We start from the raw sequence: 16,432 nt of genomic DNA, 5'->3' as shown, positions 1-16,432 counted from the left end.
GTGCCAAAAGAATAGGCAACATATTTCAAGTTATACTTCACCATGGGTGTGCACAGCAGCAGGGTTATCTTTAGACAAGTATAGTGTTCTAAGGACCTCATTAACAAGAAAGCACATACAGTAAGTCAGAGATTCTTTGGCAGACTACTGCAGCTTTAAAGAGCAGTGTGGGTAAACTTTGGAACCTGTAAACATAAGAACCCTCTAGTAAGACATGACAGAAAGAATGTATAGAAAAAACAGGAATATTCAGATTTATAAGAAAGATGTCAATATCTCAGCTTATTAAAGTGACAGCATTTAATGAACATCAGTCTAAACAATTAAGAACAATAGGGTGGTATTCAGTCCAATCTGCTTCAACACTGCATTCCATTCTTCAGTCATATTTGCTAGTGGGAGCTGACATCATTGGTGCAAGACATGAAACTGCTGGTAGTAAAACTTCACATGCACAGAATACTGTGAATTTAGCAGTAGTGCACGAAAGAGTGCACGACAGACAGCCACATAAAAACAGACTAGTCCTCCTTTCTGTACTAACTTCACAATAAATTAATATGAGAATTTTGTGGTACTTCCTTTTTCAGTTAATAAACTATTGGAAACTACAGGATACAGGCTGAGAAACACTAGACACTTAAAAAGACTCATTCCTTTTTTGTGTGCAATTTTCCTACAAATGTTACAGATGTGCTGTAGGGCCTACCATCTGAACAGAAACTACTTTAAACTCAAGGACCATAACATGTTTGATATCTGGCTGTACCAGGCTGTATTCAAGACTTTATTTGCTATTATTCAGACATTAATTCTCATTTGTAGGTGTACAATAACATTTTCATGCCATACATAAAAACAGCATTCCACCAAAATATTTTAACAAGTGTTTGGTGCTGTTTCCATGTGCTACTTAAATATAAACAGTTTTAATATTTTATCTAAACCTTTTTTCCCTGGCTGTGTAAATGATACATCAAATATAAGAAAGACAAATACGGAAAACTGGGGTAGGAAATGAATCTGTCTTATGTTTTCACTTTCTATGAAGCAAATCTAAATAATGACATAGCAGTAGGCCCCAAACACAAATTATCTGGTACAGAACAAACATTCACAGGATCTAATCTAAAACAGAAGAACCTACCTGGGCATGGTTTGTTTTGACAGAACTGTACATCTGAGTCAGGTCCCTGACAGGGTCTTCCTCCATTAGCAGGTACAGGGTTATTACACTGACGGATCCTCTTCTGGACCCCCTGTCCGCAGCTGACACTACAGGGTCCCCAATGCAGCCATTCAGAGTATCCACCATGCACTATAATGGGAAATACCAACGAATGCAGAGACTATCATTTTACTGAAGTATGTTACTTGACTTGCAGTATTTTGAAATTGGCTTTCTTTAAAAATCACTCATACAAAGCTGGCATCCTTTAATCCTTAAAATTTACTGATTTCTAGCATAATTATGACTATCATTTCTACAGGAACACCAAATCAAAGAATCTTCTAGTGAGAAGCACACTTAAACCAGAACCAAACATAGTCTAAAATCGCACAAAACCCTGCAACTATCCACGGTGTAAAACATGTCACATGACTTGTACGGCTTCCAACATAACAATTTCACAGAACAGAAGTTTCAAACTGCAGAGTTCATTTGCACGCACTTCTAAAAATGTGGTTTATCTAATCAAATACAGGAAATGTCCAAAGACAGGTTACCTAGGATGCACAGACCAACCACTCAGAACTAGGAAGAATTCCTGATGTACAGTTACAAATAGAATGAACAACAAGCCAGTAGCAGCAGACTTTTCCTAGACAGATCATTCTGTATCATATACGAAAGTCATGATTCTTCAGGGGCATTTCCATACACCTTTGGAATGAAGAACAACTGAGACTAATATAATTTAATTGGTCAGTCTGACAGTCAGCTGGATGCTGACTAAATGAGACACTATGGCACTTAAAAATTTTTTCCTGTGAGCAACTCACAGTGAAAATAAATACGGTGTACTGAACAGAAAAAGATTTCTCTTGCTCTGGCAATATATGATTTTATGATGAATCTACCCTGAATCAGACAGCTGACTATTTCAGAATGTTAACAATACTATTAAGATACTGTGGTCTCTGTTTTAGCATTCATGTTTTATTCATAACAAGAGAGCCGCATAAGGCAACATTCTAGTCAGAAGAGTAGTAACAACAAATGTAATAGTCAGTAAGGTGTTAATGTTCAAACAGTTTTAATAGTACAACAAAACTTTGTCTGGTACTGCTGTTCTTTAGAGGTATCTGTCAGAACCTTAGACTGACATAATGACAAATTTCAATGAAATTCAAGGTTGCACATTAGAATGGTCAACAGGGCTCTGTCTTAGGCCCATACCTGTTTATGCTGTGTCTTTCAGATCTATGTTTTTCATCTGAGATGCTCTATAGTCTGTATGCAGACGACTTGAAAATGGGTAAATGATATCATCTATTACAGATAGGGCAGTTCGGCAAAAGAACTTGACTAAATGACCATTTGAGCACAAGAGAATAACATGTTGATAAATCATCAAGAGGTAAGCATATGAGATTTGGGAGACACACACTGAAGAATTTGAATGCTAAAGTGGACCCTAACAGCACCAAAGCTACACCATCCGGAAACATCTCCATCTCCAATGAGGAAGACGCAGAAGGATATCAAGTGGAGCATCCCTGACACAGAAGGGCTGGTCTGCTCTGGGACTGAGAATGGAGTTGATGTATCAAATACTGAGGACCTTGATACTATAAAGACCTGAAAAGGATGGCACCGCATTTAGCACTAAGGCCTCAGGTTTGACTGCTTGGCACTGAGAAACATTCTCTCTGAAAGCTTAGAAGTTGAATGTGTTTGACATATGGATGATATCAATTAATGCACATCCATCAATTCTGATGAGAAACTGATCTTGGATGGATTTTGTCTCTTTGACCACCAGCACTAAAAGGAATGCTAGAGAAACAGTGGTAGAAAACGGGCTGGTGGCTCAACCTGATCCATTCTAGATGTTGAGGGAATGACATGTTAACTGATATCTTTCATAGCCTTGATAAAAGCCCTCATCCTTCATTCCCAATCTATGCCCACTGCAACTCTGGTAGAGATGGTAGACGTAATGGAAGAAAGTGAAGGAGGACTCAAGCTCAGGAATCTGGAAAACTTCCTCTCCAAGGATCTGCTGCTTGCATAAGTGTCCTTGCAGGGAGACTTGTCCAGGATAACAATAGTCTCACTGTGGACAAGGTCTAGAAATAACCTGATCTAATTGGCTCAGCATCAAAGGAATGGATGGAGACGATTGTTTGGCAATTTCTGAAGCCAGGGAAGGAGAGGGAGATTGCTCAAGCTGCCACTTCCAGTTTTCCCATTCTTTGATTTTTTTCTCTTTCTCTTTCTCTGTTTTGTCTTTCTCTCTTGGTCTGTACTGCCCCCTGTTCTGTTGTTTTTTTTTCTGGAAGAAGTGATTGCTGAGTCTCCTGCTGTGGTATGGAGAAGGCACTTCAAAATTAGTTTATTTATTCAGCCCAGCAGAGATCTGTATGTGAAAGATTGCAGGTTTAGCACTGAACTTGCAGCTGATTTGGCTTCAGGTGACACAGGGTAAAGCTTGTATGTCTTTGTTGGAACTTTACACCTGCACTTTGTGCATGTGCAGAATCTGAAAGTTTTCTCCATAATTGCCACAACTGTACAATTTATAACAAACATGCAATGTAAATATTTATTTCTGCTGGTGAAAGGAAACAAATGGAAGTACTTAGGATAGAAGAGAGAAAAAAAGGTTGAAAATTATAAAGATTTCCTGTTAGAAATTTAAATGTAAGTAATACAGGCTTAGGTAGGCCTTACTGCTATTTAAACAAAGGAGATGAGTACAAAAAAAGTTGGTAAAAGTACAAAGTTACATAGTCTTATTAAGCCCAAAATATGTCTGTGTATAAGAAGCTAGGACACGTATCAAAGAGGCTATACTATGAAGAAAAGGATTTCACTTTTCTCAATAATACAGAGGAGCACTGGAGAATTACTTCTAATGTAGGCGAAGGCAAACGGGATCTGAGGGACAATAGGAATCTACTGCATTATGGAAGAGAGAAAGAGCTCAAATACTGGAAAAGCTTCTGTTCAGAAAATATTGTCAGCTCAGATTCTCCTTATCGTCTACTAAGAGGCGATCTCTGCTTGACTTACAAACCCATATCTTACCCAGTTCTGTTAGAAATGCTACATCTAAAGAAATCCCAATCCCTCTGCACCACATGCTCCAGAGACCTCAACCTCATTACTACAATCAACAGAACATGCTGGAAGGACAGGTTCATAACCCAGAGACTGCCCATGCTCTGGAATAGACTTCCCATACATGTCAAGCAGAGCACCTCACTGGCCGTCTTCAAGAGAAATCTGAAAGAGTGGATGGGAAATAGAAAGTTCACTCAGGGATCACTCCAGTGGCTCGACTTGATAGAGGCACTGGGAACTAACGTTGGGCGGCATGACGTCAGGGCACTTTTATGGGCTAGGCTTGTAAAGGCTCCAGGGCCATTAGCCTAGTACACACCTATAAACGAGTGCATTTAATCCAAACATTGAGACAGATGGAGAAATCAATACAGGTTCTATTCATTCCTTTTTACTTTGTCTTCAAGATCATGTTTCCATCACAAAATGTTAAGTAATCTCTGTTATTTAGACAGGAAACTTTGCAAAGACTTTTAGAAACTATAAAACAACAACAATTCTTGTAAGTCAGGAAAAAAACAAGCCAGTCTGTCTAGATATTTTAGCACTTTTATTCTTTATTCACAGAACTTCATCAGAAACATAATTTTCATTCACAACCAAACATTTAAATACTTTTACTCATTACATAACCAACTGATCAGTTAACCAATCCTTACATCACTTCCTGCTTACTAATACCAAGTTAATACACATTTGATGTTAAGGTTTTCATTAAAACTTGGAAACACGTCCATAGCTAATTAAAGCTGCCATTTCAATACTTTAACTTCTGGTAGATTATTTACATTACCTATAAAGGTAATAACTTGTTCTACTACAATAAACTCAGGTTTCTTTTTTTCTTTATAACTGCCTTGTGTTCATAAATTCTTCTTACTAGGGGTCTTTTTGTTTTCCCCACACAGAACCCTTGACAAGAAGTAAATGATGTACTTCATTAGATGAGTTACAATCAAATTTATCTTTAATTTTAATTTTATAACCATTATGTTTAAATATGAAATTGTTAGAATAATAAATAAATCTGCAAGACTTACATTTTCCACCTTTGTACATACCTGATAGATGTGTAAAACCTTACTTTTTGTTATCCTCATCTTGTTTGTTTTCAAAATAACATTTTAAAATTCTCTTTTTTATAATAAAAGTTAGGCTTGACACCAGCAATTTTATATAACTCCTGATTACCTTGAACAACTTTCTAATTATTAACAATTACATTTTAATGGCAAACATCACTGTACTAACTGGTAATTGAAAACTGTAATAAAAATAATTTTTTGTAACACCAGATTTTCCTTTAGGTATAAATCCATATCTAAGGATGGGGAAAATTTATTATATCAAGCTTTCCTTGTCTCTGCAAATAAATTATCAATAATTATTTCCAACTAGCTTCATTCCATAAACAATCTTTTTAATACATAACATTCTTTTTCAAAGACATCATCTCTACTGATAATTTGTGATAATCTAATAAAATGACCTCTTATAATATTTAATTTCATAAATTTAGGTTATTGACTAAACAAGTCTGAATAGTTATTTGTAAAAGTTTTTTTTCTACAAACAATAGAATAAAAACAACAATTTTCCTCATCTGAAGTTATTTCAAGATCTAAAAATGTATAACCTTCCCCATACTTCCAATGGTGAAATTCAAAAAACCTATACTTTCTTTCATATCTTGAATTCTTGAATAAATATTTCCAACTCTTCTACCGTACCTCGCCAAATAATAATATATCATCAATAAACTTTTTCTGTGAGGAAGTCTTTTTAAAACCATCCAGTCTGACTAAAAACTCCCTTTCCCACCAACTAAGTACTGTATTTATATATATATATATATATATATATATATATATATATATATATATATATATACACACACACACACATGCAGGTGCTATTTTCTCCCCCATTGCTACACCCTGTACCTACTGGTATATTTTAGCATTAAAGAAAAACAGTTCTTAGTTAATATAATGTCCAATAAAAAACATAACGGTATTTAATTTATTATCGAATTCAGTATATTTACTTAAATATCATCTTATAAAATCAATACATTTGTTATATATACTAGTGTATAAAGAATCGAGATCTAATGTTACCATAAAACTTTCTTCACCAAAAATCTGCTATAAATATAGATAATTTAAAATAGCCAAGAATCTTTAATAAAAATATTGGTGTTCTGTGTAATGGGGTTAAGAATAGACCCTGGGATTCAATAACGGCTACACTAAGTATACAAAATTCTGAGTGAACAGACATCACAGGCATAACTTTACACTTTCTTCCTCCTAATTTTAGTTTTCCTACTGATTTTCTTGCAGCTTTAAATATTGACAGGGATTCATAAAGGTTACCACAAAGTGCAGACTATAGGTACACAGTGTAATCTTTCTTAGTGACTAGAAATCACATAAAATGTGGTAGGGATGCCCTTGAATATATATCATGTACACTTACTGTACATGTAAGTGTAGATTTTATTGAAACTGGCCTGAAACTGGCCCACAATCTTAATATTCTGAAATATACTCAGTTTTAGTCCTATGGGAAGATATAATTAGTCAAAAAGGAGGGTCATTCTCATTTTTATGTAATTTGGAATCCCAAACATTTTACCAATATTAGGATGACCAATCATCATAAATTTATGCTGATTTGCTGATTAAATTCAAGGAAGTCTTGATCTAATAGATTCAATAACCAATCTTCCTAAAATTTATCATTAACTTGTTCATTTAAACATTGGTAGCAGGATTCATTCTCTAAATGTTCGTCCATTTCATAATATATTTTGTACCTTTATCTGCTTTCATAACATGTATTTTATTGTTATATAATTCAAATAGAACTCCTTTTTCTTCAAAGGACATATTAAACAATTTGTAATCAGTTTTATTCTCTAATAGTAAACATATTATCATTTTTCACAACCCCTAACAAAAGCATCTAAGGTAGAAATTAATGAAAGATTATAAGTACTCATTCTCTTAAAATACGTTTATCGTGATTAATAATTTCATGCGCTCCATTTAAAGCATAGTTTAAACTGATTTTTAGTGCAAATAATCTAATGTCAATTAAGACATCAACTAGATTGGCTCTCTGTGCAGGAATAAATGTCAAACGTTTATTAAAAACACTGAAATGTATTGAAGAAAGGTCAAAATGACTAAAATTAAAAATAGGATGTACATCTTTAAATGTTTATTATCATCTCTGTTTAATACCGATTCTTCCCTCTGCCTTTATGACGACTTCTTCCACGGCCTTTGGGAATTTTGTTCTTCCCTTTTTCACTTCCCCAATGTGGTGATAAAATGGGTAATACTAATTTGAATGCTGTTAGTCATATGATCTTCCTTATTGTCAGTTATATAAACCGCTTCATTATTATCCTTATTAAAATCTCTAAAATTAGTATCTCTTCTTATCTAAATGGAACACTTCATCAGTATAGTTATTACATGTTGCATTCTCAGCAGTCTTATTGTTTTGAAAATTAATACTTTTGTTATGTGGAGGGCTACTTTTAAGAACATAAGCTAGCTCCCTTTCATAAAGATCAGTGTCCCTGACCATTTTTTTCTTTTTCTTGGAAATTAACATAGCAGTAAGTCTGGATATCTTAGCTGAAATAGTATTCCATAAATGTCAAACAAATTCAAACCAGGGATGTTGTTTAATAATAGAGTTAAGTTCACGTATCTCAATGCTTATTTTTTCCATTTTGGTTTTATTATGACCAACCACAATTCTCAGAACCTGTAACCCAGCATCATTATATACTTTGACCAACTCTTTATGTATTTGGTTGTTTTAGAAACATCATTGGGAAATGTATACACCCTTAACCCCAATGGTACAATTTGCAGTTGAATACATCTTTCAAGATAAAAGTCATCATATTCAACATTTTGAAATGTCATAATCAATCTCTCGTTTACAAATCAAGAACTTAAAATTAGAAATGGAATTATCATCTTGAAAGGAACAGGATGCTTGTAAAGTACTGTGATATCACCCAACTTAACCACACAGGTTAACCCCATGTTTCAGTAACTGCTCTACAAATTCACAGGAAGTGATATCATTCAATAAGAATCATCAGAACCACTCACCGTTGAAACACCCATTTCAAAATCCCTCATCTGTGAAGCTCATGTTAATATAAATTTGATGCTAAAGTTTGGTTTGGCTTGTTTTTTCCTGAGTAACAAGAAGTGTTGTTGTTTTAAAATCTCTGTTATCTCTTTATAACATTTCCTTTTTAAATTCCCTGGACAATATAACATTCCTTCCTCTACCTCTTTACTAAAATAATTAATAAATTGTTTATCTCTTCCTTTCCTTCCTTTGCTACATTTTTTGTCTCCATATTATATATTCTGTTTTTTTTTAATTTTTCTTGCATATATTTCCCTTTTTAGTATTATCCTTATTTGTATCACCTTGTTTTGAAGTATGTATGTATGTAACCTATATACTATTACTTGTTTCTGTTAATATTATAGTTTATCATAAATATTATTTTTTATATTTTTATTTCAAACTGGCCCACCACTCGGCTCAGTTTTAGTAGCAGATTCTTATCTGTTATGTGTTTGCATAACAAATCCACTTGTTTTTGAAATTTCCTTTACTAAACTTCAAACCAAATAAAACACTGTAAATATAAAAAGAAGTCTTGCTATTCACTTTTGGCTTACTCAGAACAGTACAATAGATAAAATCATCCACCTTAAATATCTTTCAACAAAAATCCCATAATTAAAATCAACTAGTCCTCAAAATACAGGTATTCATCAAATGTGATTTCTTTTTTCTGCCTTAATTTCAGTAGGTACTTAAATTAAATTACAGCCTTCATCCTGGATAAATACCATCATTTAAATGCCAGTTCCATTCCACTTCTTTTTTTTTTTCATGTGAAGTACTAATATCAGTATTCCTCTTAGCCAACTTAGTGCTATCTAGCACATATATCTAGATGTATATCCCTGTCACAAGTGCTTATCTTAAACTGCAGGCATCAAAATTCTGAAACATGAACTCTGATTCCATCCACTAAACAGTAAATTGCAGAATTTGCTGTGGCACCATTAAAGTATTTATGCAGGGATGGCTGTGCCCCTCCCACCCTTACTAAATGTATATATATACATATATGCTAACTCCAAGGTCACTGTACCTCAAGTTGGAAAAAAAACTACTCCAAGACAGCATTATGCACAACTTATATAGTAAATGTTCTTTTACTGCTAAAAAAACAGCCTTTTCTTGTGATTCAGAAAAATTGAAAAAACCCACACATGTATAAATATATATATATATATATATATATATATATATATATACATATATATACATACACACACACACACACACACACACACACACACACAGATGGATTCACTTTACATGCTTGAAATTCTGAAATATCGAATTTCAGAATCTCGAGCCAATAAAGTGGAAATCCTAAAAGATCGAAAACCCAGAAGCGCAAAATTTAAAATCGCAACTTCTATACTACACACACCACACACATACACATACACACATCTTCCTCCCCATACACAAACACACAAACCTATCCAACATACAAGCAGGTGACAAGTCTCCCTGCACTCCCCATATGGGGGAATGTGCCCCCAACACCCCCCTACTTAAATATATTAACTCCAAAGTCGCACTGTATACACAAACACATGAAACACCACCACACAAGCTACATTGCCCTTGCACACACACATCACAGTAACAAAACACACTAGCACACACTATAGCCCCTACCCAAAACCCTTAAAACATAAACACTTACCTGAATCCATGAACACAGCGCAACACCAGCGCCACTAATTCAACATCTCCGAAATGCGGGATTTTGAATTTCGCGCATCTGGGTTTTCGATCTTTTAGAATTTCTACTTTATGGGCTCGAGATTCTGAAATTCGATATATCAGAATTTCGAGCATGTAAAGTGAATCCATACAGGTATATATATATATATATATATATATATATATATATATATATATATATATATATATATATATATATATATATATATATATATATATATATATATATATATATATATATATATATATATATATATATATATATTTATATCTGTGTATATAGAGAATCATTAAATGTTGACTGCAGAGTAGACACTCAAAAAGATTACAAAAGTCAGTAATTACTTTCAGCTGCCAACTCACCTAACTGATAAACACATCGGTGCATAGTTACCCATCTAACTGCCTTGCAAGACTAAGAGTAAGGCCACCACCAGCATATACAATTCCCTGTAGCAATTACAAAACTAAACACCAGCGCCACTAATTCAACATCTCCGAAATGCGGGATTTTGAATTTCGCGCATCTGGGTTTTCAATCTTTTAGGATTTCCACTTTATGGGCTTGAGATTCTGAAATTCGATATTTCAGAATTTCGAGCATGTAAAGTGAATCCATACAGATATATATATATATATATATATATATATATAAATATATATATATACACAGACATATATATATATATGTATATATATATATATATATATATTTATATATGAGTATATAGAAAATCATTAAATGTTGACTGCAGAGTAGACACTCAAAAAGATCACAAAAGTCAGTAATTACTTTCAGCTGCCAACTCACCTAACTGATAAACACATCGGTGCACAGTTACTCATCTAACTGCCTTGCAAGACTAAGAGTAAGGCCACCACCAGCATATACAATTCCCTCTAGCAATTATAAAACTATTTCAGTAACAAAAGAAAAAACACTTTTGCTGCTAAATATCCAACATTCTGATCAGAAAAAAAAGTATTTGCTAACCAGGGGTAGTGGAATAAAAAAAAATGTATACACAGAAATAATTAACAGAAGTCAAAACTACTTTCACAATCAGAATGGTGATAAAACAACAGCACAACATTCCACAAAAGTGAACTAACCACATTTAAGTAGCGGGAGCTATGCCTCCAAGACCTTACTTATATATACCAAATAGTCACACAATTATGATTATAAAGTAGTAACCTACATCTGTACTGGACTATAGCTGACCACAACACAGTTTGACCAAATAAAGTAACTGTGTGTGTGTTTTTGTGTATGTGTGTCTGTGTGTGCATCTGTGCACACGAGCACGCATGTGTGTGTGAGTATGCGCAGATATATATATATATATATATATATATATATATATATATATGTGTACATATATATATATCAAAAAATATATATATATATATATATATATATATCAAAAAAAAAAAAAAATATATATATATATATATATATATATATATGTATATCTATGTATATGCATATCTATATATACATATATATATATATATATATATATATAGAGAGAGAGAGAGAGAGAGATAGATACAGGTATATATTTAGATATAGCTAGATATAGATATGAATCTGGTTAAATTGATTGAAGACTATGTCGACATGCATAATGTCGAAACAAACTGATTGATATGCGCATCAACACACTACAATGCAATGTACTGAGAATTAATCTCGGTGCACTCAAAACGTAAAAAAAAAAAACACACAAAGAAAGCATTGTTTTTGCAGGAGGCCCTGCTAATTACATATTCCAACTCCGAGAATGCACAAACCCCATGGAAAAGGGTATATTCCCATATCAAGGGATTATCGATCTCACATGTGTCATATGTTTATTCAACCAAATTGTGCCGATTAAACAGATGTTGACCAAAGTACCATTCAACAGTTAACTGGACACACACACACACACACACACACACACACACACACACACATGCATTCATTTGCAAATTCACACATATACTACGTGTGTGTGTGTGTGTGTGTGTGTGTGTGTGTGTGTGTGTGCAGAAGTGTAGCTGGGGGTGGTGAAAGGGGCAAGGTATCAGGGGGCATGAAATGTGAGAGCAGAGAGTGTGAGGGTGTTAGGGACCTGATACCAGTCTGGAGAATGGACTTTAGTTCCTGCTGTCATGCAGAGTGTGATGGGGTGAGACATTGGGGGGGTCTATATTAGAACATCGAAGTTTCACAACTTCGAATGTTCTAATATCGACCCCTATTCAGCGAATGCTGAAAATAGCGAAGCTGCAGAAAACCAAATTCTTTCCTACGGAAAGAATTTGGTTGTCCGTTTCTGTCGCTTCACTATTTTCAGTGCTGTGGTGGAACCTTATATGTCAGGTTCAGGTAAGTGTGCAACTATGTGGACATGAGGGTTAGGGTGGGTTAGGTGAGTTAGGGTTAGGGCATGGGTCAGGTACGTGTGCGATTGTGTGGACGTGAGGATTAGGGTGCGGTAGGTGAGTTAGTGTTAGGGTACTGGTGAGGTGAGTGTGCGATAGTGATGGACCTTAGGGTTAAGGTTTGGGTTAAGGTAAGTGGATAGTTAGTGGTGTATGTACAGTTTAGTGTAGGTTAGATGTAAGATTTTAGGTGTATGTGTGTGGATTGCTGTTTGTTTGGTGTGCTTGTGTTGTGTGTATTTGTTTCGGAACAGCAAATTTTTTCCCTAGGAAAAAATTTGGTGTTCTGAATGTTCAATGTTGTCAGCGTTCACTGAATATGGGTCGATATTAGAACATTCGAAGTTATGAAACTTCAATGTTCTAATATAGACCCGACATTGGGACCTTGTACTGTTAGGATGAAGCATCAGAGCAGAGAATGGTCTTTTTACTACTGAGGATCACTAGACCGGGGAGTGGCACTGGTTACTAAATGAGCCAGCAACAGCTCTGAGTATGAATGCGTGTGTGTGTGTGTGTGTGTGTGTGTGTGTGTGTGTGTGTGTGTGTGTCTGTGTATGAGTGTGTGTGTGTGTGTGTGTGTGTGTGTGTGTGTGTGTGTGTGTGTGTGTGTGTGTGTGTGTGTGTGTGTGTGTGTGTGTGTGTGTGTGTGTGTGTGTGTGTGTGTGTGTGTGTCTGTGTATGAGTGTGGGTAAGTGTGTGTGTGTGTGTGTGTGTGTGTGTGTGTGTGTGTGTGTGTGTGTGTGTGTGTGTGTGCGTGTCTGTGTGTATTCCTAGACTATATATATACTTAAACATTATGCATATTTACATAAATACATGCACACAAACACAGACTCACATACCCTGTTTTCCATGACAGTGTAGCAGTATAAGCAGTTGCAGAACTGGGCTATACACATTCCAAGCTGTGAAATATGGCACTGGACCTGACTGTGTCATGTTCCCACTTTCATGGATTAATAATAACCTATGTAAAATTGTGAAGTAATCAATATATGAACACTGTGCCCAGATAAAGCCTCAGAAGGGAAGGTCATTAAAATATAACTGGTTCAAGGGTACCCAAATCTGCCCTTTAATTCTTACAGTATGGCAATACAAAGCTGTGAATGTTTTGGTATCAGCTGTGCACAGGCTTCTCTGTAGTATTGCAGTTCCTTACCTTGTACAGTGAGTGGTACTCTAACCAGTATGGATCCCATCAAATTCCGGGCCACACACACATACTCAGCAGTGTCTTCTTTCTGTGCAGCAATCATGTGTAGAGAGTTGTTAGCTAAGATAGTTATTTTGTCACTGCCACGCAGGAGACGACCATGGCGAGACCACTCAACAGTCGGAGGTGGCTCTCCATCTGCGACACAGTTAAGTAGGACTGCACTACCAGCACTGACTGTACTTTCAACAGGATCAACAGTAACTGTTGGGGGACCTGGAAAAATGATGTGAAGTTTTTTAACACATTTTCCATTCTCAACTATGTGACATAAACATAATATTTTTGAAGATTTCAGTATATGCCTTACGGTTTTCTTATAACGTTTCACACAAATACCATACAATTACATTACTGTTGATAGACAAGGTCACAGCACAGTCAAAATTCACTATAATTGCTAGACAGCAGTCTCAACAACATTTTAAGTATGAATTTAAAGGATGCAATTTTGAAGAAATAAGTGAAAATTTGAAATAGCCTTTATCTGATTTATATTGGCATAGGGTGGTAATAGTATGCAATACATTTTTGTCTTTAGTTTATTTACAAAGAAAATAAAGTCAAGTGTACTGAAAGAAGGTAAGAGTGACTTATGTAATTTCATTATATTGTATTTTTAAATAAAAAAATTATAATACCCTCGTTCCCATTACTGTTTCATTTATTAGCTCTCACTATGGATCATATGCAGCACTGAATATAATTATCAAACCCTGAATTTCCTGCCTGGATTTAAAACAAAATTATGACAGCTTCTGGTCAAAAGTTTGTACTTGTTACACCTATGTGTTAAAAAGGTGCCACACAGGAACAAACCCAGTTAAGGCCTCATGAGTCAATTGGTGATGCAGCATAAATTTGCTCTATAGAGAGAGATGTGCTGATAAAAATGCTTTCCTTTCCATAGTCCATTTGACCTTCCAGATTTTATTATGGGTTTATGACTTTTTAATCTATAAGTTCTGTTCAAGATACTGTGTAAATAGTTGCCCACTCATACATTCATACCTCTCAACTCAACTGTCTTGATTTTCACAGAATTTCATAAAATTGTAGTTTTCTGGCAAATCACTGACAAATCACTGAGGACCAAGGTGAGAAAATAATGACAGGCATTTGAATTTCAGACTTCATAGTCTTCAGAAAATTCATGCTAACACAAAACCTGTTATTGTTTATTTATTTTATTTATTTACATTTGTTGACCGGGAATGTCCGACTGGACGCAGGTCCATTTTCAGCGGAGGCCCGGGGAGAAAAGCTCCACAAATTAAAATATTACACATAGTTACTTTCTTCTTTTTAATTCTTAAGAGCAATAGTTAAAAAGTGTCCCTATTTTTGGGCCTTTGTCCCCCATTATTTGTGGCTTTGTATACATTTCTTGCTCTAAGAGGTTGAGAGGTATGTTATACAGCCAGCTTTTAAAGTTTGCAGAAGGTATGCATATATGCCTAGCTGGACACTGCACAAATGTCATCAACTGAGGAGTTTTTGAAAAATGCAAATGAAGAAGAGCTAGTTCTGGTGAAATGAGCCTTGGTTTTCAAAGTAAAAAACTGTCAGATGATGCATAAATATATAAAATGCATTCAGACAGCCATGTAGATAATGAAAATTTATAAATCTTTTGACCTAAGTCGGCTTTGGAAAACAACATTTTAACTATAAGTGATATGAATGATATAAACTGGATATTTATGTATATCAGACAACAGTAACAAAAAGTGCACTAGCTCTAAATGTAACTATTCAGGGGTTGACAAAATGGTCAAATACAGTGAAGAACACAGTTTAAATTGTAAATAGTGCAAGCAGATTATGCTAGTGAAGCAAACAAGATTGAAAATGCTACAAAAACTCGGTTTTGTACACATTAAAATAAGAAAAGAGAACAATTATCACTAAGCTGCTGGAGATTGCTGTCGACACTATGGCAACAAACAAGATCTGAAGAGAAATGGAACAGTGGTGCATTGTGGGAGGTAGGGGAGGAGCCCAAGATGCTTAAAAAGCCATTGGCCATGTTGACGCCTTGCAGCAGACCAGTCTCTTTCAGTGAAGTGGACAGAATGGATAATCTAAGATCACAGTGGTACCTCCTATACATAAGACACACAGACAGATTAAAAATAATATTATAGATAAGAAGGGATGGTGCAATACTTAGGAAGAAGACAGAGAGAAAGCTGAGAGTTCTAATGGATGTGTGCCAAGATTCAGTGATAACTTTCACCCCTTCCTTCCTTCTTTCCTTTCTTTCTTCATTCATTCTGAAATGTCCACTTTATCCTATGCAGTGTTCTTGGGGAGCTGGAGACTGTCTCAGTGCTCAGCAGGTTTACATTAAAGGATTAATCCCAGATGGGATGCTAGTCCATTATGGGAGGTGCAAATGACACATGCTCATGCACTGTACGTACACCTACAGCAAACTTACAGGACCACAAATTCACCTATGGCATGTCTTTGAGATGCATGAAGTAATTGAAGCAACTAGTAAAACTCATACAAAAAGGGATGAAGAAACTGAAAACAGACAGTAAAAATCCACACAAATCAGGGACAAAGAACATGCATACTCTGTACATCTGCACAGA

The 16,432-nt window shown here is 35.1% G+C and overlaps 1 protein-coding gene across 1 annotated transcript in view; it reads right to left on the bottom strand.

The window, feature by feature from the left end:
* The window catches only part of HMCN1 (hemicentin 1), a 5,606,893-nt gene that overhangs the window by 483,347 nt on the left and 5,107,114 nt on the right, over nucleotides 1-16,432 (bottom strand). Inside the window, exons 87-88 of the mRNA XM_044085314.1 lie at nucleotides 13,776-14,045; nucleotides 1,148-1,318 (exon numbers count right to left, since the gene is read on the bottom strand). Coding sequence (XP_043941249.1) covers nucleotides 1,148-1,318; nucleotides 13,776-14,045 — 441 coding nt within the window. The remainder of the gene's footprint in view (nucleotides 1-1,147; nucleotides 1,319-13,775; nucleotides 14,046-16,432) is intronic.

This window comes from Protopterus annectens, chromosome 10.part0 (assembly GCF_019279795.1).
Source record: "Protopterus annectens isolate FY-2018-M chromosome 10.part0, PAN1.0, whole genome shotgun sequence".
NCBI classification, from domain to species: Eukaryota; Metazoa; Chordata; order Ceratodontiformes; family Protopteridae; genus Protopterus; species Protopterus annectens.
This window is presented reverse-complemented; position numbering and strand designations above follow the sequence as displayed.